The 23,883-nt window shown below is 29.1% G+C and overlaps 2 protein-coding genes across 6 annotated transcripts in view; both read right to left on the reverse strand.

The window, feature by feature from the left end:
* Window positions 1-343: 343 nt before the first annotated feature.
* Window positions 344-13,846, reverse strand: LOC113547948 (EF-hand calcium-binding domain-containing protein 4A-like). Of its 3 annotated transcripts, none has more exons than XM_026948547.2 (8): window positions 12,840-12,999; window positions 10,188-10,299; window positions 9,509-9,638; window positions 8,594-8,777; window positions 8,348-8,413; window positions 7,657-7,830; window positions 7,386-7,542; window positions 344-694 (listed from the first exon to the last, which is right to left on the reverse strand). In XM_026948547.2, exons 1-8 carry the CDS (start codon window positions 12,927-12,929, stop codon window positions 639-641), a joined length of 969 nt encoding a protein of 322 aa, XP_026804348.1. In that variant the 5' UTR covers window positions 12,930-12,999; the 3' UTR covers window positions 344-638. The 3 variants fall into 3 exon arrangements, with proteins under 3 accessions (XP_026804348.1, XP_026804347.1, XP_026804349.1); XM_026948546.2 differs by having other exon boundaries at window positions 346-694; window positions 9,509-9,641; XM_026948548.2 differs by lacking the exon at window positions 12,840-12,999 and adding an exon at window positions 13,548-13,846 and having other exon boundaries at window positions 347-694; window positions 9,509-9,641.
* Window positions 13,847-16,812: 2,966 nt separating this feature from the next.
* Window positions 16,813-23,883, reverse strand: part of LOC113556032 (rho GTPase-activating protein conundrum) — a 62,852-nt gene continuing 55,781 nt past the window's right edge. For all 3 annotated transcript variants that reach the window (XM_026960746.1, XM_026960736.1, XM_026960756.1), the window contains exons 5-14: window positions 22,608-22,750; window positions 20,415-20,571; window positions 20,210-20,345; window positions 19,911-20,082; window positions 19,491-19,835; window positions 19,207-19,396; window positions 18,956-19,139; window positions 18,637-18,803; window positions 18,352-18,542; window positions 16,813-17,689 (exon numbers count right to left, since the gene is read on the reverse strand). In XM_026960746.1, the coding sequence (XP_026816547.1) occupies window positions 17,580-17,689; window positions 18,352-18,542; window positions 18,637-18,803; window positions 18,956-19,139; window positions 19,207-19,396; window positions 19,491-19,835; window positions 19,911-20,082; window positions 20,210-20,345; window positions 20,415-20,571; window positions 22,608-22,750 (1,795 nt within the window). In that variant the 3' untranslated portion in view covers window positions 16,813-17,579. The remainder of the gene's footprint in view (window positions 17,690-18,351; window positions 18,543-18,636; window positions 18,804-18,955; window positions 19,140-19,206; window positions 19,397-19,490; window positions 19,836-19,910; window positions 20,083-20,209; window positions 20,346-20,414; window positions 20,572-22,607; window positions 22,751-23,883) is intronic.

Genomic DNA, 23,883 nt, shown 5'->3' on the forward strand with positions numbered 1-23,883 from the left:
GTTTAAGTTTTTTTACCTCCCTTTGGAAATTTCATAAATTATTTATTTATTTATATAACAAGCTGTTCATATTTTTTAAAATTCACGGATAAAATTATTTATAATATATTAGGTTTATGCACTAAAATTATAGTTTTATATTTTTTTTTAAAAAGTAACCACTTTATTTCAGATTTATGATGAGTACCTATTTACTGTTAAAATATAATCACCCGTATAATATGTCTATCTGCGTGATTATTCGGTTACCTTTTTTTTTTACGAAAAAACACAAATTATCATATTGAGTTTATTTTATTATTAGTGATGACATTCTTGTGTACATATTCTTAACGCCACAATTTGTTATTATATATACATACAATATACATGTAGCGTTATATTATTTTATTTATAAGTATTACGTTTATATCCTAATAATAAATATAATTTTAACAAAAACGATTTAAAAAGTAGTTGTAATATTACTAATATTAAAAGAATAATAACGATGACGACGATGATGTATTGTTGTCGATGGTGTATTATTATAAGGTCTATGTAGATGACGCTTATTATAAAACATATCAATGGTATAAATGGTATAATCAATAGTGTAACATGAGTTGAGTGGCAGCGACGATGACGCCTCCCGAGCGTCAGTTCAACAAGACATTTTTCATGTCCTGTAGGATTTCTAACTGTTGCAAAAGTCCTGAAACACACGCAAAAACAAAAAAATAACAATGGGGCGATAACATAACTGTTATTATATGATATAATAAAGCGTTTAAATATTTGATTACATTATAGAACGAGTAGAACGACACACAGACACAGGCCACAGGCACACAGCACAATGAGGGGAAGGGTGTTATTTAGGACCTTTAGGGTTCAAACAGCTTATGATTTTCAAGTTCCAGATCCGTGTGGTTTCGTTTTGGTATTGTTAGGTCCTTTCATTGTCACGTTATTTGAATGTTTAGTAATTTTTGTAATCCCAAGTTTTCGATCGACTTTAATAGGCTAGGTTGCATTACTCAAGCTAACTTATGCCAGGTTAGGTATACCTAACTTATATATTACTATTTGAACAGCAGAGCGACTTAATTAATAACCATAGCCCTTTCTAATATAGTCATATAAGATAAGCTATACACGTAAAGTTTATTGTATATTTATTTAACTATATGTACGGCATGTTTTATATGAATAGTCATGGATATTGGATAGAGTGGATAGATATTTCACTTATATATTATTATTTTTTGCGACCCGTTGCTTAAAAAAAAAAAATGTTTTTAAACTACTTTTTTATGTGTGCGAAATCGGATTTCTTCATACAATTGAAGAACAAAGGCAATCTTTTAGAGAAAAATAGATTGTAATAAATCAATAATGTTTGAATTCGTCAATAATGCTTCAAATAATTCTGATCTTGTCGCTTGGTTATACTAAATGTATTTATACCTACGATAGTTTATATAGTGTGTTTATTTTGTTTACATTAGTATTTAACCGTATATTTTATGCTTTATAGATACTCGTGAAGGATTAGTCCTGTAAAATAGAGATAGATACGATTTTGCACTACCCGTTGTACAATTAGGATTTAGGTGTATTACAACGATAGTCGGTATACTATACGATTTTCGATTGATGTGTTATAAATTATAATCTGTAAAGTATTATTTGGATTGCGCGTACGGCAGTATATGGCGATTAAATTAATCAGATCATACATGACTTATTGTTATTGACGATTAATAGGCCATAGATGGATTGTTATAATAAATCGTTCATCAACTGCAGTCTGTGGTTTATTATATATAAATGATTAGTTAATATTTGTTTATATTTTAATTTATACCGATATACGCAATTATGTGTTAGAGTCTTAGAGATGTGTAACTATCAAAATTTTTTGGTGTAAGAACGAGAGAGTTGAAGAACTGCATCATTTAAAATATATATATTTGAGTTGCTATGTTTTTAATAACTGTATATAATATTATATAAACATTTATTTTTAAAATTATGTAAAATTAAATAAAATTGATCACTTCTCATAAAAAAAAATTATACCAGCTAAATTGATTTTTATTTCATACAGTTAATTAAGTAGCCTGCAGTTGGTACCTAATAATATCATTCTATTTCTATTACGTCAAAAAATGTAAACAAAATCTTTTAAATGCTTAAGAATTGATATACGTACATCATATTCCTAATTTATATTAAATCGTATTTTGCAATATTGATGTGTTTTAATGTGTATTTGTTTTAGATTTTAAGACATTTATAATATGCCATTAGTAGACGGTGTGTAATGAGTTCAAGTGTTAAACCAAATGGTTCGCAATAATTTATATTTATTTCATACATGATTTACTGAATTTGGTTGTAAAAACGATCTTAATTTTTAATACGTATTATTAATTATTATTTATAATTTATTGTGCTATGAACAATGAGTACCACGGAGTTTAAAAATTTAATATATCGATATAGCCATATAGGTTTAATATTATATAATAATATATAATCTATATTATTATATAATGTGTAATGTGTTTTTTATTCCGCAATGATTTATACAAATCTATTGTAGTAAATGCGATATTGCGATTAGCTTAAACATTATTGAGTAATTAAAATCAGTTCAGATAAAATGCATGAAGTAGGATATAGGTAGACATAAAAAGATATGGACTAATTACGTCTAAAACAAAGTTTTTGCTTAGGGTCAGTGTACAGATTGCGCTTGTATTCAAATTTGCCTACTTTCAGTTACGAACATATTGTTGTTCAATCTAATTCCACCATCATAAAAATCAATAATATACACACTAAAATGCTTGAAAATTAAAAACTTATTTATTGATAAATAGATTACTGGTTTAAGTGACTGATTATAATATATTATTTTTTTAACAGTATCGGGAATTTTATGAAACATAATTTATTATTATCACGCACATTTGATCACACGAGATACAGACGACTGGACCGTTCCCACGAGAGTAAAATTTCGGAGCCTAAAATGTCATTATACTCATTATTGTAGGTTGCATATATATGTATAAAGGGGCAAGGGTTAAAGCGCAAATAAAGCCCTCCAAATCCAAGACTCAAATTGCGCCTATGACAAGGGCGCAAATAGATTTAAAAAATATAGTACTTTGTACTATAATAAAGTTATATAATATATATTATATTGTATTATTGTATAATATATCGTGTAACAATATGAATAAGTAAATAAATTAATAGCGCAACACGTATATAATCAATAAATAATAATATTGATAAATATAGTAATACAATATAAAAATATATTTAAAATTAACTTTCCTACGTTTACAATTCCACAAATGTGTCAATAATATCGTTATATTTAAATTGCCTTACAATTTATTTTTCTATAGATATTATTGCTAAGTTGGTGACTTTTTCTTGGGATAGAGTGTTTCGAAGATAGTTTTTTTTTTACCAATTTCAGCTTTGAAAAGGATCGTTCTGCTGAAGCAGTAGTTAAAGGCAAAATTAACAATATATTTAATTTTAAGAACTCGTTGCAGTAAATGTCATCAGAACTGTAACTGAATATTTTCCCCAACACTTTTAGGGGTAAAGTTTTTTCTTTAATAATCTCCCAAAGAATAACCAATTCATCAAACAACTCTCGATCATTTATATTTTTATTTGTATCACCAACTTCATGATTTGAATAATCATATATTGTTTCATTAAATCTTTTTATCTATTCAGAAATACTTTTAATATTATACTGCAGGAAACTAAAATAATCATTAAATTTGTTTAATTGTAGAAATCTTTCATTTATGGAAAAAAATTGGTCCAAAATTGGAAAAAAGTATTCATATTTAAAAGAATTATTATTGTTAACAGATACAAATGTACTCATACTTGAATTTTCATAGTCAAACTTTTTTCTTTTTACACTGATATTATTTCCAATTTTTGACATACTTGATGTTTATTCTTTTGCAATTTTTATAACCATTTTCTCGATATCATGTTAAGAAAAATTTTAGGGCAGCATAGTTCTTTAAATCGAAGTCAATAGATATGTGTTAACTACACTATCTGCTACAGTCACCAAAAATAGAATACAATAGAATACCATAATATGTATAGGTACCATATACGTGCCTATATATGTATTATGAAAAAATAATTCAATGATGTTATATAATATAAAAAATACCATAAATATTATTGTATTCCATTCAATAATCTTATATGAAAAAAAATGATATTTATATTTTTTTTGCTCATCAATTTGATTTTTTTAATGGAACTATAAAAGCGGGGCCTGCCTAACTGTGGTGAGAGTCCGTTCGCTCTGCCCTAGGGACGGCTTTGGTAGACGAAAATAAGATTTCATTATCATCGAATATTTATCAGCTTAATTATTTTGTTGTACACAATATACTGTAAATAGGGAAAATGAGAGTGTTATTAATGTTATTATTATTGTAAAAAAGTTTAATTCTGAATTATAATGTAACTGGTATAACTTTAATTTTGAATAATATCAATGAAAAATCAGTTCCACGTGGACTACATGAGGAAAAAAAAACATAGTTTGGACAGCATTCGTTTTTTTTATTTCACACCTAATACGCCAATCTCTCTCTCTCTCTATCTATCTATCTATATATATGGTTATTAGTAAGTTATATGCTATTATCATAAAATAAAAATTGTCCCATCTATTTGTTCATACAATATTAGTATAAGAGTACAACATTATGATGTCTTATTATATTATATTTTACTTGTAAAAGAAATTTAATACTGTAGTTAAAGGTATACAATGTATAGACGACACTATGCTTAATTTATATGAATATAAATAATATAAAATGTTTAATGCATGTAACGCCATTATAAGTTCATATCTAACTTATAAATAACAGTTTTGATTAGGTCTTCATAAAGTTTCCATGTACACAAATGGACAATTTATGACAATTTTACGAAAATTAAACAAACTTAATTTGAAAAATACCTACAGCACGTTTAGTATAAGTATATGTAAAATGTATGTAAAAATCTATTGTGTTCTTCGTTACATCTCAGCTAAAAGCCTAAAACATAACTAACAAAAGCATAAGCTATAGGTAATAGGTACGTCTTGTCATTTGTTGATTATTATGACTTATATATACGAGTTAAAATTTTAAAAGTACACTATACAAATAAATGACAATACATTTTAATTCATAACATAATATGAAATCAGTATTTATGAATATTTTAATTTTACATTGTAATTGGTATTTTCTACTTGTAAATAGTTGGAATAATAATTATATTCATGGTAAAATATTAAAATTAAACCGGGTGCTTATATATAGTACCTACTACCTTTATTTAGTTTATAGATTTCTGAAATTCAGTAATTTCGAGAATTCCATTAACTCATGCTATCAAACTATTATATTCTAACTATATAGTTAACTGAACATAACTGAGAATTTAGAAGTTGTTTATGTGGCATAGGCTCGTATTTAGAAATTACGTGCCACGGGGCATTTATGAAATTCCTCTTTTTGGTGGCAGGGTGGGGTGGATGTCCAGTGTTAAAAATAAAAATTATAAATACCTTTATAAAATTATAAAATATTACTTGTCTTTTAAATAAAGGAACAAATCCACATAAGTAATTAGTTACCTCGCGTAAAATCTCCTCCAAAACACAATATATAAGGAAAAAACATACAACACAATTTTAAAGTTATAACCTCGGTTATAGCTATGTTGGCTTAATACATAAAAAAGTTCATGAAAATGTACCGCCCTTCAAGTTCCACCAGGAGGAGGGGAAATGACCCAACCTGGCCCCCCTAAATACAGTGTTGTTTGGATATAGGTATTCAGAAGAAAAAAAATATTAGAAATAATAATTGAGTAATTTTTTATTAAATATTCGTCATCAACTAACTGGCATAAATTATTTAAATATTTTTTGGTTTTAGATGTTATAATATTAAAATAAAAATATATATTTCTGACATGCTCATTGTATTATAGTATTATTCCATATATATTATTCATTATTCTAGTACTTATGTATTTTAATTTATTTGTAGCAAATATTAAGTGAGTAAATCACATTGAAATTATGCAGGGTGACTATTTGAGGTTTGAACACTTTTTACATAAAACTGGGCTACTAATGGTAATGTTAGTGTAGTATTATATTGGCATTACACAAATTACTGATTTTATAACGACGTATATATAATTATATATTATAAATATATTATATTATATGGGTACAACAAATAAAAATATATTTTATTTATTCCCTCAATAAGTACATTTTTAAATAGAAGGAGAATGGTGGAAGAAAAGTTTGTGAATGTAACTCATTAAAAAAATGATTGACGCTAACCTAATCTAGCAAAATAATATGTATCTAAAAAAGCACATAGAATATTCCTAAAATATGCCTAGTTTATGTTACTAAGAGATTTTAAATATGAGATATTTTAGTAGGTATCTAATCCTGAAAAGCCGTGAAATGTTTAAGAACAATAATGAATATATAAAAATGTATATTATATATAACCACTATAGTTTTAGCTATATATATTGTATGTTATAGGTACTCTGCGGTATGATTATGTGATGGTGGAATTATTATTTTTAAGTTGCACATAACACCCTCACTTTAAAAATGAGAAAGTATTTTAAACAAATACAGTGAAACCTCTAAATACCGGATATTCTCGATTGTCGAAATTTTTTCGCTATTTGGAGGTGCTTGCTAATTAGAGGGGGCGGAGAAATAAACAATAGAATAAATAATACCAAAATATATCAAAAACATGATTTGCATATGAATATTTATGTTATTTATGTATATGAATATATTTATATGTAATAATATTTAAAACAAAATCAGTTACCGAATGAGATGGTCATTTCCTACGATGGATATGATTAACTATTATAATATAATAATGTGTAAAAAAAAAAATGCACGTTGTAATAAACTATATTTAGATAATAATTACGATAACAATTATCGAAATCTAGTCACGAAATTGTACGTTATTTATAGGTTATCCTATATACATAAACAGTGAACATTTTCTCATTCCAGAAAAAAATGTACGCTATTTAGAGGTATCCGTCCAAGGAGGTTTCATTGTATATTTAGAATGGTATAAAAAATAATTTTAAGTTATTTAAAATTAAAATTTAATGTATATATTAATTATTTTCAAATAGTTAGATGTATATTGCATACATGGCCATGTTATATTATTTTCTATGCAAAGTATATTACGTATAAACTTTATTTACGAAATAACAATAATGTATTGTAAGTATATATATTTAATAGGAATTTCAAAGTTCAAGCGCACCTTCTTCTTTCAGAGAGACCAAATTTTTCGCCACGTAGAACCCTTGCTTGAAATGTTTCTCGTTATCCGCGGCAGACTCAGCATTTGTCCTCTCAATGATTTCCTCCAGCTGACAGGTTTTGGTCCGTTCCGCATCCAAATCGTTCAATAGCCTCTCCTGAAAGTGTTACAAGTACTTATACCTATTGTTCATTCCATCCGAACGAAATAATATTTCGTTAATAATAACCTCGTTATTAATATCGATCGATTTTCAACGATTTGTACTTACACGAGTTTCGATAAGCTTAGCGTTTTCTGCCATAACCGCCAGTTCACGTTGTTGTGCTGCTACTAGCTGTCCCGCAAATTCCTGTCTAGTTGACACGGCGGCTCGGAATCTTTCCTCTTTGTCGGCCAGTTCATTTTCCAACGCGGTTAGTTCAGACCGGAACTTTCTTTGGTCCTACATACGTTTTTATTCTTTAAATTTAAAATTTAAAATTAAAACCCAACACCAAAATAATTTGAATTAAAGTTTTAAGTGTGAACTCTATTCAAAGTCAAGATTTTTGGACCTATGGGTGAGTTTTCCTTACATCAGATATTCTAAAAAAATACTAATCGTTATAGGCAATTAAAAATTCAAAAAATTCTATTATTAATAATTATCTTAATAAACATACCTATGTTAACATTTATAATAACCTTTAATAAATACATAATCATTAGTGTTCATATTATATTGATATTTTTCATTTAATTTAAAGTGCAATACAGAAATAGAAAAATGAAATGACATATTTTCAAAATCACAGCGAAAACAGTAAGACTATTGAATTAGTACAATTTTAGTATATAAAATTTTTTTTTACAATACTTTTTAATATAGTATAGGTAATAATAGTGATTGGTTAGCGTGTTTTCCCATTTAGCATGCGGTGAAAATTATTGACACGGTAGTACCTACATTACATACATACTTCAAGTTTGGTCTTTTCTTGCTCTTCGCGGAAATGTGATTCGAGTTCTTCGAAAAGCTTTTGCATCTGAAATTTGCACGATAAACGACGGTTAGGTATTAATCGTTATTTATTATTCTATACGATTTTCACACATTGTAACCCGGTGAAATGCAGCAACGCTGGAGGTGATAAATTTATCAGCGCGCAGATTTAAGTATAGTATTGGTTATATTAGGTATGGGTATATGTGTATCGGCAACATACGTTGTTTTGGTGTTGGACCTCACGGCTCTGCAGCATTTCTTCCAGCTCCCTGTCGTGTTCGACGATCTTTATCAGGTCCATGTTGAGCGCCCTGAGAAACGCTTCGACGCGGCCCACCGACACCGCACTGTCTGGTTCCGTTTGAGTGGCCGCCTTGCATATGTTCTCTAAATGTCCTATGCTCCTGTCGAAAGCATGCCAATTGTTAATAATCACTGCATTCGGTGCATGTAACAACGCGATGTTTTATGATCTTCGTAGACAAGGCGATTATTTTATAATTTGACTAATTGGTCATTTCTGGGTAAAAATGTATTTTATGTGTCTATAAGTCTAGACTGATCAAATAAATACTTATAATTACCTAAACTATTGGGTTATCACACGAATTTTAGATATTCCTTATGAACGAATTAAAGGTTTAAAGTTTTTCAAAAATATTTAAATTTAACCTGGAAAACGGCTATTTGATGATAAAAGAATCGCCTAATATTATAAACTTTAATACTATAAAATTTTATAAAGTAAGGATCTTCACGCGCGTTATTTACAAAAATGTATTTGCACGTGTTGTCTCCGTTTGTAAAATAATAAACGTACAATATTTTGTGTTGTTAGATTTAAAATTAGAATTGACCTATCATAAAACTTAAAACTAAAAATATTATAAAGAAAACCTCAAACACTTTTATTGGTATATACATTTTGAACGCGTTATGAGTATTTTAAAAATGTCACGTAAGCGTATACTACGTATATTATAATCAAATTAAAATCCTACAACGTGCACTAGTTAGATCATATATCCTTTAAAGTTTGATAATAATTCAATTTACTCAAATATTAAATCCAACAACATAAAATTGGTTCTGTTGAACGAATATTTAGTACATCGTGCTTTTGTAAATAACTTACAATTTAATCATGTTCGTGTCTTTAATTGTTTGCAGAAGTGTTTGGATGTCTTCTGTGTAAGAACATTTGAATGCAACGATATTTTGCTGCTCCTTCCATCGATTATTCCGGAAATTCATTGGTGCCGTGTCTTCTGTGTGTGAATTTATATATATATTTATAATCAGTGCTGTATTTACAACTTAGAACCCTCCCCCCCATAAATATGTCACTGTATATAATATACTATTATTTAATATTTTTTTTATGTATTATTAAGACGTATATTATATTGCATCAGCCTACATTAATAAATATGTGTCAATTAATGAAATGTTTCATGTTTGATGTTATATTTGAAGTTAATTATTGTATAGGTTTTATGTACTTCAGTCTTAGGGTTATGTAACTTTTAGAGTTACGATTAAATAAAATATTTATTGCGTCGTGTGTTTTCAAATAACGAATAACTGCAAAGATGAAATATTTTAATAATAGTGAATTTGATTTTTGTCACCCTTTTCATTCAACATTGAACCAAACCCCCCAAAGGATGCATGGACGGTGCATCATAAAGTAGCCATTGATGTAGCCCAAAGTAATAAAAAATAAATAATTACAATATTCTATTATTTTAAGTTATAGTGTATACACTGAGTATGCTATTAATATAAAGTCATAAATTATGTAATCTACTTACTGAATTTTTCTAAAAATTGACAAAGTGTGAGGTAACCTTTTTGCTCGACATCCAATGTATCAAATACGATCTCCAATTGCTCCGGCGTCATCGAGAGTTCGTCTTTTAATTTCTAAATAAATTTTGTTTTTTTTTAATTTGACTATAGAACTAAATAAATATACTATAATAATATATAGCTTACACGAGTTAAATACTAAATGTATAATTTACATTTCTGGTTTAAAATGTAACATTGTAGACGCAGTTACATATTTTATAATAACTAGAGTAATATTGGATAATGTTTTGATCGACTTGGTCGATAATTTTGAAAAATTTCAACTATTAAACAATATATATCCTGATGTAACTTTCAGCTTTCTTACAAATATAATATTGGTATTTGATCATCGAACCTCGTATACCTCCAAACCTCCATTATGTTTTTGTATCTCTTAAATAGTGTTTTGTAGTGTACTAGTGTAGTGCGATAAATAGGTTTTTATATTCACGGTTTACCGTTACATACTTATTATAAGTAAGTATACAGCAATGTATTTTATAAGTATATTTTCATTAAAAACTTTTTTAGGAAGTAAATAAAAACCAAAATAAATTATTATTACGTTAGAACAATATTAACTTGTTTTGAAAAAATACAATTTTGTGACTTTTATGCTTTGAATATTTTTTTAAAATATACCCTCCTTCTACCGCGTGACCTCTAGATCAGCTACTGGTGGGTATAATTATAATGGTATAAATAATATAGTTATTATAGCATATTTAGGTACGTGCGTTCAATGGTTTTGTAGGTAGGTATTATAAACGGTATAGTGACAATGCACCGCGTAAGCCGCTATAATATATGCATTGAATCGTTTATTCAATTTTAAATGTTGTTAGTTGTACGCTCCACTATACAAGTGCCTACTGTGCAGTTCTATGAGAATTTATTCATGTTTTTTTTCTTTATTATTTATTGTCTATACGGCGTCGTAGTATGTTATAATAGTATGTACTCCGTCATTGCCTTCGTATATGCATATTGCTTTTCGTGCAGACAATAACTGTATAGTTAGGGCACAAATTACGATAATTATCTTTGCTTGTTCGTTGTTTAATAATAATCGGGTAAATTATAAAAAAAATATATATATAGGTACCTACCTATTTAGAATACGAAGCAGTAAAATAATTTGTTATATATGGCGCATTATTGCGTCTGACGACAGGCTGGTTTTGAGTCGTATGTGAAGGTAAAATAGCGAATACAATTTTATACATTTCCCTGTGCTAAAACAGTAAAACGTATGTACGACGAAAATTTGATCGCCGAAACGATTATAAAAGTTATATATAATATGTACGAATATTTTAATATTTATCTGCAGGTAATGAGTTTTTTACGACGAGATTAATACATATATTATTTATTGTTTATAATTTTAATAATCTTGAATTGGGTCTTTAAATCTTTAATCAAATTCGAAAAGGTACTTAGCCGCTTAAAATTTCGATTTCTGATTCATATTTCATTGTATTTAATTGCATTAAATTTACTCTTCTCGTGTTTAATTTATTCTTAAGGGGACTGCAGCAGGCGTATTTTTCATACATTTTAGACCAATAAGCGGTGATAAATTACACATACTTCGGATTGTCCGATTTAAATTTTTAATACATGTATGAATTCGTTGACAAAATATTTAGGCTTTTTAGGAAGTCGATTTTTGATTTTCAATTTTAAAAGACCTTAAAATTAAGATATTTTTTTCAAAAATCCCATGAAATAATTACATTATACAGTATAATAATATTATAATAACTATGTGCAATACACATATTATGTTTTATAACCTTTTATTGAATTGTTTTTTAAGAATATTTATTCACATTTAAATTTGTTATTAAATGGTTTCAAAGAATTCTATGGGAAACTGGGTACGACAACATGCGTGTTTAAACAAGTGTTCGCCATTATTATAGGCGTAAAAATCGCTAGCGCGTATGTGGCAACTTTCAATATAAACAATAATACATAAGTTTTAAATTTTATTTATTTTTTTGTGATTGTTTATTGTACTTTTTGAAATTTAAAATTTATATTTGTAAACCTAATCAATTAATAAGAAATTGATAGAATGTCCATGATCCGATAATGGACGATTATTTTAAATGCCATAGATAATCATATAAAATCAATATATTTTTAAGGTTGCATTTGTGAATTACTTTGGCTATAATTATCGTTAAAGTTAAATAATTCTCAATTTTATTATATATTAAGCTTATTGTTTTGCTACGAGTATAATACCTATAAATGTATTAAGCAAGATAAGTAAACATGCGATAGATAAAAATGTAAGAAAAAAAAAACAGCCAGCTACTTAAAAGACGAATTATTATTGACTATATAAAATGCAGGTAAAAAATGTAACGGAATGATATACAAAAGTTATTTTTAAAATCGTAACGTCTATGTAGTATAACCCTGTACTTATACAACATTAGGGTTATATTACACGATGGTATAGCGCAGTAGGTATTACATCACGTCACCATATACGCACCTATACTATACACATTGATATTCGACAGTTACAGACGAAAACGCAGGATTTTAATTGGTCGCGACGGGAAAAATAGTTTTGAAAAAGGTGTACCTACCAGCTTACTCATGACGTGTGCATTTCCCGGGACTCGAAAATCGACCAAAACGTCAATAAAAATAAGTGACGATTCGATCACTATAGCCATATAGTGTATTGTTTTACATATTACACTGTTTGTGACTTGATTGTGACTCGTACCAAACACTCGATCGATCCGTCCGGTCGATACGTTATAATAGTAGTCATATTATGTTGTCATTTCACTCATCTTAAATCCCATGTTATCTGTCGATATACCGCCGCGGGCACTTATAATCCACGCGATTATACTCGCATTTTATTATAATACACGAAACTACACAGTCGGTGGCGTGAATTCGAACCAGGTGTAATGTGCAGACTTCGGTTCGAGACCGCATTGCCCGAATAAATGACTTTTTAACATATTTGAATCGCGCACATTGTAACGAATTTTGTACTATACGCGTGCTATACATTATGTATGGTAAAAATTACCAGCAAGCTTGATTTTCCTCGTGCGAAAATTAAGAACCTCTCGTCCTTTTTCCTGTTCCCCGAGTCTAATAATATGTAACATAATATTATATACGCGGCGCGATCGCAGCCGTATCGCAACAACAAATAAGACGACCACCGTCGGCACCATCGCGACAAGTCCACATGTACATCAATAAGTCAATCTATACATACATCTATACACTATATACATAGTCGTATTCCACTTATTAAATTGTATTCTTACTTGCATGTCTCGCCTCACGATGAACCCCTTTCCCTCGGGGTCGCCGAGCTGAAAGAGTTTGTGTCCGATGGCCTCCATGGCGGAGGCAGGCCACGTGCACTGTGTTTTTTTCAATTCTTATCTCGGAAGCGCCACGACCCGATGCCGTGTCGAGCTCGCCGGCAGGAATGTACCGCAGTCGGAGTTGTCGCCGGCCGGGCGGGCTGACAGGCAGGCGAGTAGGTATAGGAAGAGGCGGCGCACAAAGCTGCGTTCGCGCGGCAGACGGCAATCCAAGGTCGCGGGCGGCGAGCACGCGTCGTCGTCGAAAGCGGACCAGCGACGGCGTGCGATTTTTGTTGCGTTTTCGCCTCGGCAGTCGTTGCTGCCGATCCAATGCCGATAATATTGCACAACATCCAACATAATATTGATTTTACAATCGTGTGAGCATTTGGTATTTTGTGTACCAATGTACCTACACGACATGTAATCGATAAAATGTTTAGATTTTTAACTTTGAGGGATGGTTTTGGATATAAAATTGGATCTAGTTAGTACTTTTGAGAGATTTACATCATAAATTTCCAGTATTTTTTTTTATAATTAGGGGGGGGGGAATAAGGAGAAACGGGAAATTTTATACTGAAACATGAAATTTTTGTTTTGTTTTAAAATATTATTTATTTATATTAAGAAACAAGAATCTCTTTTTTTGTTTTATGATATTTTTAGAAACACATTATTTAACTTAGATTTATGTAAGTTGATTTAATATGGTATAAATATATATTATTACAATAATTAAATACTAATGAGTAATGATATGATAAATGCAATATCTTCGAAAAAAATTATATCAACATATCGTAATATTAAAAGTAAAACAAATAACTTTATTGATTGTTTTTATCAAAAAAAAAAAAAAACATAATATCTTGAAATATACTTAGTGAATAGTGATATAAGCTGACTGACTGTTTCCTTTATTTTTGTATACAATAATACATTCAGTGAATTCAAACTTAACACATCCATTGACCATAATAGGGACCTACTCGACATCTAATGTACAGTAGACTGGTACCCACTCGCCTACCTTTTTCATTTTAAATACAACTTTAATTTGTGTATTGGCTTGATAAAAGTTTGAAATATTTTTTTAATGAATCCCGTAGTGTATTTCATAAGTTTGATTTTATTCTTAATCGCAATAGTCAATACTCAATGTATATATATAAGGTGTAAGTGTGTAACAAGGCTATTTAACAAACTTCCATTACAAATGTTTCTACGAATGTTAAATAGTCCTGTATACATATAAATATTATGCACGCGTTATTGTATTATATATTAATTATAACTTTATTCTTAAATTAATCATTGATCAAAAAATACATGTTGACATAATGAATCATCGTAATGTCGTTGTTATAAAATGTATACACTGTATCGCTAATTACGATATAAATGAAGTGTGCAAGTCGACGTCAAAAATCAGTAAGTGTATTATTTTACGCGATTATAATATTGACGATGTGTATATTATAGGCAGAAGCGAAAAATGTTTCGGTGCGTCAATCGGCGTATAAACAATACATCGTTGTTGCCGCCGCGCGTCCGCAAGTACTTGCCTATCATTTATTTATACACGCGATTTATACTACGTACTATAATTGTATTGTCTATATTATATCTACTTATATTCCGTGTTATGCAACAAATATAATATAATATCATGTGTCATATTATAGGTAGACTAGGTAATGGTAAACGAAAAATCAATGCATACCACTAAAACAACAAATTAATAATATAGGTACAATAACGACATGCTATGTAGGTAATGTTTGTTGTGATGTCTTTTCATATCAATTTTATTATACATTAACTAAGGTTTGGTATTTACTACTTGGATCTATTATTTATGTCATAACCTACGGCTGTCCACCGACCCGGATTAAGATAGGTAGATATAATAAAATAGAACATTAATTATTTATAGTTATTTTAAAACTAAAGAATATATTTCATACATTTCTTTTTATTTCAATTGTTTTATAATTAAAAAATAGAAAAAATAAAATAAAACTAATATGGACTATGGAGGTGAATGCTTGAAATGAAAATTTTCAAATTGTAACGCCATGCCCAATTTTTTTGTGGATGAGGTCAGTTAGTGAATAGTAACAGTTTTTTTTATCTCATAGCAAATATTTGTTTTAATAAATTATTATTTTTTTTAAATATTTTAACACAGTTTATGTGCCTATAGTTGATGTGATTTTTATACTTTTTATGGTTTGTCAGTGCCCCGGGGCTTATAAAAGGACTAGATACTAAAACACATAGACTAAATCATGAAATAGTAAAGTCAGAAAGAGTAAGATGCTATAGAATTTATTTTAAATCAAATTATTTTCAATATTTATTTAATGTAGGTAATGATAAAAGTCCTGTGATCCTTCAACTTGGACATACTTTGGGGGTGGCTCCAGAGCCTGGTCCCCGGTTTCCCAAGACTAAATATACCACTGTAGTTCATAATTTACCAAATAATAAAGAATTTTTGATTTATTTATTATATTTTATTTTATTAGCCCAACTAAATTATCTATTCCAGAGGTTCTCAAATTTTTTATTTGCGTTCCACACATATTTTAACTATAGATAAATCTTCGTACTACTAATAACTTAAAATGGAACTATTTAAATTTTTATTACATAAAAAAAAAACAATAATAATGTAGAAAATAATAATTTAGGTACATTTAACAGTATACTTAGTATACTTACACAACACATAAAATAATATTAGAATCACTACAAACAATTAGTAAAAGTATAAATTTATTAATTTTCAGTACTTCTACCACAAGTCCATACTGCTATCCGTGTAACACTAGTGGTATGCGTGCTAGAGTTTGAGATCCGCTGATATATTATGTAGATAAATAAAAAGTGATGATATAATTAAATTGACGTTGTCATAGAAATCATTATTTTAAATATTAGAAAACCAGTGTTTATTTTTTAAAACTAATATAAAGCCAGATGAATAGTTATTAAACATTTAAAAAATGTATAAATAAAGTCATAATAATCACATATTATACGATTTTATAATAGTTTCCACAATGTCTTGTATTATTTGCATTTTTTTGCAAGTTGGTAACTTGCAGCATTATCAGCTGAATGCTAACTATAGATAACCATAATTTCTAGGATAAAATACTCATGAACGGACGAACTAACACAATTTATGAATAAAAGTTAACAAATTGTATAAATATTTAATGCAGCTTTTAAGGCTGATATAATTTAGTTCTTTGAACTTAAATTACACACACATTTACACATTTACTAGTTGAAATGGAAATAATAGTTATAGCTCAATAAAAGATTTCTAACTTGTCACAATGCTCAATTATATGTGCAACTACAAAAAAAAGTAAAACATTAAATAATAATAATAAAAAAAAAACAAATGACAATAATATTGTATACTATTAAGTATTTGTATAAATTGTATACGCAGAGTTTTAATGGTTTTAATAATATTTTTCACAAAAATCATATGCTGACCGATGTTACTGAATTTCGATATTGACAAAATGTATCAGATAAAATATATTTAACTTTTAATACAATATAAAGTGTCAAGAGTAAAAACAAAAAAAAAAAATATAGTTGTATTTTCAAAATTGTATAATATATAATAATTTATCTTGTCCCTCTTTTTATTCATACAACATTTTGATCGACAATAAAGTAAATAATAAAAAAATAATATATATATATAAATAAATTACGTCATTATAGTATCATAATTCATTAACAAGTAGGTAGCAAATAGCAATAATAAAAATGATACAAATACGAATTAACAATATGTATGCATCTTAATAAAATGTACAGTATAAAATATAAATATAAATCGGTGTCAACAAAACAATATAAAATTATATGATGGATTTTTGGTTTTACTCTCCCTACTGGTCACACAGAAATCAATTCAAGCAACGCAACTCAAACGACATTTCATTATGTCAGTCATATGTGCGTCATGCCGTTTCTGTGATCACATTTGATAAACCACTGAGCGTTCGGGTTCACTTGGTATACAGCCATCATGTTGGCGGTGGGTTCTATGCGCCGTTGACCTGTACACAACCGTAAAAAATACACATGAGTACATTATATTGCCGATATATATCAGCACAAGAATGAATAAAATATTAAGCAAAATACCAGTTGTTTCAAATTTAAGTTTTGGCGAATTCGCTAGTTAATGTGAAATACAGTGACAAAGTTATTAGTTATTGAACATATTATTTTCAAAGTTATTTCAATCGGATGGTTTTCAAGCTCTTCTTGAACACGTTGTATGAACAATCACTTTTGGTTTTTTTACTAGTAATAAGTAGAGCACATTGTCGTATAATATGCCAGTGCATAGTTTAAATAATTATGTATAATAATGTAAAATATTGATAAATTAATTCTCGAGTAATTTCAGGTTTTTAAACTGATAAAAAGAGCTGTTGGTTAAATAATAGTGTACAATGTTTGTTATTACTTTTTGGTAAGGAAAAAATATTGAATCACTATACCAAAAATTATTATTTGAATGTGATGATTTATATGACTTTAAAATTTTTAAACATTAAACTTCTTATTGAATACACTAAATATTTATCGAAACAACTTAAAATTAAATTCTTATAAAGTTATAAGTAAATACCAAATCATTTGATCGAGCAGTCAATTAAAGAATTAATACTAATTTTTTTTATAATTTAAGCGATTAAATGTGACGTATTACCGATATTGCCACCAGTCTCGTATAGGAAATGTGTCCGAGTGGCCATATCAGGATCAGCAGTTGTTAACAAGCATGACAAGTTTCCATTGGGGGCAAGTTCAGTTAATGCCCTTGACTTGAGGTCCTTGCGGCCAGGTTTGCCTATGTGTCCATTTTTTGTCACTGTTTGTTTAGCAGCTTCTTCCACAATCCTTAAAAAGTGAATAAGTAAATTAATAATGAATACGTGACAATTGCTAAATTAAATATGCTATGATAATACGATGGTTTATGGAATATACTTACTTAAGTATTACGTCGCCGACTGTGGTGGAATCAGATAAGAACAATGGTATACCAGAAATCCGAAATTGAGGCGCATCAACGCGGACTACGCCGTCTTGATAATCTACCTCGTTATTAATCTTTTTGGTGACAATATCTGTTTTCTTTTTTCCAAGGAACCTTCTTACCTGAGAAATATAACGATTATAAGGTACAGTTAAAAATGTAATTAATTAATAATAAATAAAGATTATTTAATTATAGCACCACCTTTTTAGTGTTATTTATAATTATAACTGGTAATGACATAAGTATAAAGTGTCAAGCAATGTGTACTCACTGGATTATTATTTTCTTTCAGTCTGCATTGGTACAGTTCGTTGTTGTGTCTCAGCTGGGTCATAAGGTCGGTAGGAACTAAGCATAACTCTTCGATGTGGTTCATTAGAGTTTCGGTTAGACGACAGCTTCGGGCAGCCTGATCCAGATGTGACTGCAAGTCTTTTTTCTCCAAATACACAGACCTAATAATAATTAAAAAACATATATAATTATAATTTTTACATATACGAGTTTTCGTTTATATCTTACCTAGGGGGGAATAGAGACGGTGCAATAATCATGGCCACGTTGTGTTCGGTCATTTTATTTTCTAGGTCGTGTCTTTGCTGATATTCGACCAGCTTAGACATGAATTGTAAAAGGGCACGCAATGTGGCCCTGTTTTCCGTAGGTAACAGTAGCACCAATAGGTTTAGAGCCCTTACAGTATCTAGTACAGCTGCAAGTTTAGAATAACATAATGGTTTAAAACAGTTTAATAGGACTCACTATTCATAGCGTATACAATCGAGTATAGGTCACTAGATACTTACAGTAGCTCTGGTAAAACAAATTGACCAGCTCGTGGGTGAGCAATAAACCGGGTAAGTCTCTGAGCAAACGTTTCAGGAAAGCAACTAGATCATGAACAGAACATTTTTCTAACAGCTGATCAGCTTCTTCGTGCTTGACATAGAAAAACTTCTCGACAGCACCGCACAGTTTATCGACTTTTGCCTTAGGAGCTGCCATACGCAACAGACCTTGCTCACCTAATCCACGTTTCTCCAATTGTCCAAGGACCTTCTGAACGATCAAAGGAACTTGAACGCGGCGGTTGGCGATAGCTTCATCGCGGTCCACTAGCGTAGACAACGAAACACCAAAAATTGTACCTTCTGGTAAAACAGTAATAATCAATAAAAAATAATTAAACAAAACTTGTAATATTTTTCCGAATTTGTTTTAATTACCTTCTCTTCTTTTGCGTTTATGTGGTTTTCCTTTATGAAACGGTATACCAGCACTATCAAACATGGAGGAAAGTTCGAGGAATAAGAGAGGGCGTAGTTTAGCCAAATCTTCGTCACTTAGAGAGTCTGGCCAAGTCCTCCCAGTGTTTTCGTCAACGGAAGAACAGGATCTCTGTAAGTAGTTAAAAAAAATTAAAACATTTTTTTTTTTTTTTAGTATTATTTTATTAGGTATTTATATTTATTATGTGTTATAGTTCAAAGGTAGCGTGTATATAAAATATAATTTATAGACATACCTCCATTTGGTAATTGTTATTTTGCCACATTTGTTCGAATCCCACGTACTGGGAACTATCCCGGTGATTATCGTTTGATTCGTATAAACAACCGTGACTGCGGGTCAGGCTAGATTGAGGCACTACTAAATCCATGCTGCATAAACGTCAAAATGAAATTGAACATTAAAGTAGTTATATAAATAGAAAAATAGATTCATCATACTTAGGAGAACCGACATGTTCGTCAGAAGAACTTGAGTATAAATGGAGTGGATCGCTACCGCTACGATTTCTGTCTTTGACCATAGGTAACGGTCGTTGTTCGAATTTGTAGCCACGTACGGTGCCAAGTCTTTGAAAACCAACCATTGTAATACCATCTGTAATGATAACAATCGATTTTATTAAATAATTTTTTAAGCACTCAAAATCTATATTAAAACATAGTTAGGTATTAGAGTTTATTATGAAATAGGTATTGTTACTATTAATTGTATTTTTTTACGGTTTAAAAGTAAAAGTAAAATAAAAGTAGAAAAAGAAAAGTGGCGAGATTTTGATAATTGTCTTTAGTAGCTAATGGTTGACAAAATATCATCATAATACTATTTTCACGAGGTTTAAATCGGAGTTAAAACATTTAAATTACACGATTTAAGTAATAGTAATATAAATATATAATAAGTAAAATTAGATAGGTACTTAATAGGTAAAACTGTGAAATTATTTAATTTACAATTTACGATATACCTAAATTATAATAATTATATTCATAAGGGAAATCGGGTGATGATTATGTATTTATGTGACTCGGTAGATTCGTATTTCTTTAAATATTACTGTGCAATGGACTTTTTAGTTTTTACTAAATAAAATAAACGAATCCTAATAATTTATTTATTTATTTAAGCTTACCATACGGACGTGAGCCTAATTTACATTTAATATTGATACAATTAAAATTACAGTTACAGGTGAGATATAACAGTGAAATAAAATCGTTAAAAGTACTTGGTTAGGTTTGTAATAGAAAATAAGGGGGTCAGAATTGGCAAATAAACATACAGCGCCGATGTGGTTCATTTAAATAATAATTAGTTAAGAGGAAGTAGGTAAATTAAAAGTGGCATGTTGACGAGTGAAGCGAGGAGGGACATTTAAAGGAATTAAATATAATGTATTAATATGCAAACAATACAATATTATAATAGCAATGAGAAAATTATTGTAATACATTTTAATCACAAGGTATTCTTCACATTGGTAAAAAACACTTGAAGCGTTTTATACCATTTTGAGATAAACCTAGGGGGGAAGGTATTTGACCTCAAAGTCGGACCGACCTTAGTAAAAAGGGACTCTTTTGGAGCTTTTAGGTTATTTGGTATCTGAGTCCAAGAACATTAATGTTTATCGACACACAGTAATTTGTTACTTGGCACTTAAAATAATTTAATTATTCCGGGATAAATATTGAATAAAAAAATATTCAAATAATCGAGTAAAATTATCAGTGCTTGCAATATTTTATTTAATAACTAAAACTATATTTTTAATTAATACTGTAATGACTATTTAATTATAATACATCACTTGTAAATTAAATACTGTTCTTCAACTTAATTCATTATTATTACTCGATCTAATATTAGAAGGTTACGAGTGTTAAAATAATTTTTTTATTGAGTAGATCCACGTTAAAATTAAAATATATTAATGTAATTTGCATTGATTGTACTTTTATTGTTACTATATTTGAATATATTTTGATAATATTTAAAAATGTTCAACATTAAGTTTATTGTTTATGCTTGGTACACGCCATACACCAATTCATAGAGTTGGCTTTTTGAATGACTTGCAGAATAAAGCATAATAATTTCTAACCTAACCTAGTAATAAGAAGTGAAATGTATATTCCCTCAAAATCCTTTAAATATGATGTTTATGTCCTTTAAAAATTCAAAATATTCTTTTAACATTATACGAAAATAAATCATTAAGCTTTTTCAGTTTAAATTTATATAATTAATTTGGTTTGCAATAACAGTTTTAATTTATTGTGTTTAATTTTGTTTACAATAACAATGGAGTTGGTGCCTACAAATAATATGTAATATTATTATTAATTATCGTCTTCGGAAAAATATTTCCAAAAAATAAAAATGTTGTTTTTATTCTAAAATATTCTTCCACGTAATGATTATTCTCTATATGAATTTTGTGCAAAATAAATTTTTCTATGAATTCTATGATTCATGAATTGTAAATATATCTTACTTCCATTAACTGCATACACCAGAAACAAATGTGTAGTCATAAAAATCCGACCTCTACTTATAACGATAGGTACTCAGTAACTTTATAAATTATCACTTTGATGATTATGTAACAGTTAAATATACGATATACACACCACTTTCAGAAGCGACGATACCATTATTGCTTCGATTGCTTCTGCGAAATATGTCTCTTGACGGTAAAACTGGCGCACTGGGCATTCGGCGGACATCTTTTTTTGAATACGCAACTGTCAGTTCATGATTAGGATCCGTATATCTGAAAAAATATTACGTTAATGTGTTTTGAGTGTATATAACCTATGTGTTGTAAATGTTAGTTTGTAACTAATCGTATTTAAATTTTTGTCTGCTTATATTAGCCTATATAATATACTATACGAGTAGCAAATGTTGATACCTACATTAAATATTTGATATTATAATATAAAACAGCGAAATATTTTTTTGTTGAATAGATCGAAATATAAAATTATATAAAAGGCTAGGGTTGCTATACTTTATTTTAAGTACTTAGTAGGGACAAATATTTCTCTATGAATCCACGGCCAACCACTGGTTTTCATACACTATGTAATCGTAGTTTGAATACCACACGAAATGGGCAGCACTACGACATATTAATATGTAGGTAAGGTAAAAACGAATTCAACGTTACAATCGGAATGATGATTAACTGACAAAATTATCAATTATTAACGATAAGTGATAATAAGAATTGTTCTGGAGAACAGAAACAATGTATTTATTCATCAGTAATTGTCGTTACCGAGCTGGAAAAATAATTTTAAAATGGATTTTGTAATCCCATAAAATAATCAACTAGATTATGTTATCATCTATTTATAATATTGTTTTTCTTCTATAGACATTTTTAGTAAAAGACGAAATGTTAACATAAATTATTGAAGTTTGATACTGGCATAGTTGGCCGTCTCAAACACTTAATCGGTTCAACGGGACGCTATATTAAACTGTTTATTCAAAACTAGTAAACAAACTAGCCCCGGCCAAACTGGAAAGTATAACAGCCCTATATAAGGTCGTATTAGCGCCGACGCGTATAGGTGTGAAGTAACAGATTCGGATCGACCGGTCAAACGAATAATAAAAAAACGAGTCAGTGTATATCCTCGTCCGCGTCTAATTGTATTAGGTATTATTAATACAGGACGATGAGTGCATGGTTTCAAGGTGGTATTATATACCATCAGTGAGGTTTCCCGAGAAAACACGTACTACTTATTATACCTATACGCGTATACCGGAGCACGTCATATTTTTAATTACTCGCAATATCCTTGACCTATCGAATGGTCTGGTTCATTAAATAATATTCAAAGAACATTTTTATCATAGCACTGTAAAAGAATTCCACCCATATCGATAGCC

The sequence above is a fragment of the Rhopalosiphum maidis genome, chromosome 1 (genome assembly GCF_003676215.2).
Source record: "Rhopalosiphum maidis isolate BTI-1 chromosome 1, ASM367621v3, whole genome shotgun sequence".
NCBI lineage: Eukaryota > Metazoa > Arthropoda > Insecta > Hemiptera > Aphididae > Rhopalosiphum > Rhopalosiphum maidis.

Bases quoted from the DNA above. Each gene is read 5' to 3' on its own strand.
- LOC113547948 (XM_026948546.2), bottom strand. From the start codon at position 12,929: ATGGCTATAGTGATCGAATCGTCACTTATTTTTATTGACGTTTTGGTC. The intron at 10,300-12,839 runs GTAGGTACACCT...AAATTTATTTAG, and splicing joins CACACGTCATGAGTAAGCTG to AAATTAAAAGACGAACTCTC. The intron at 7,543-7,656 runs GTAAGTACAAAT...TAACACTTTCAG, and splicing joins CTAAGCTTATCGAAACTCGT to GAGAGGCTATTGAACGATTT.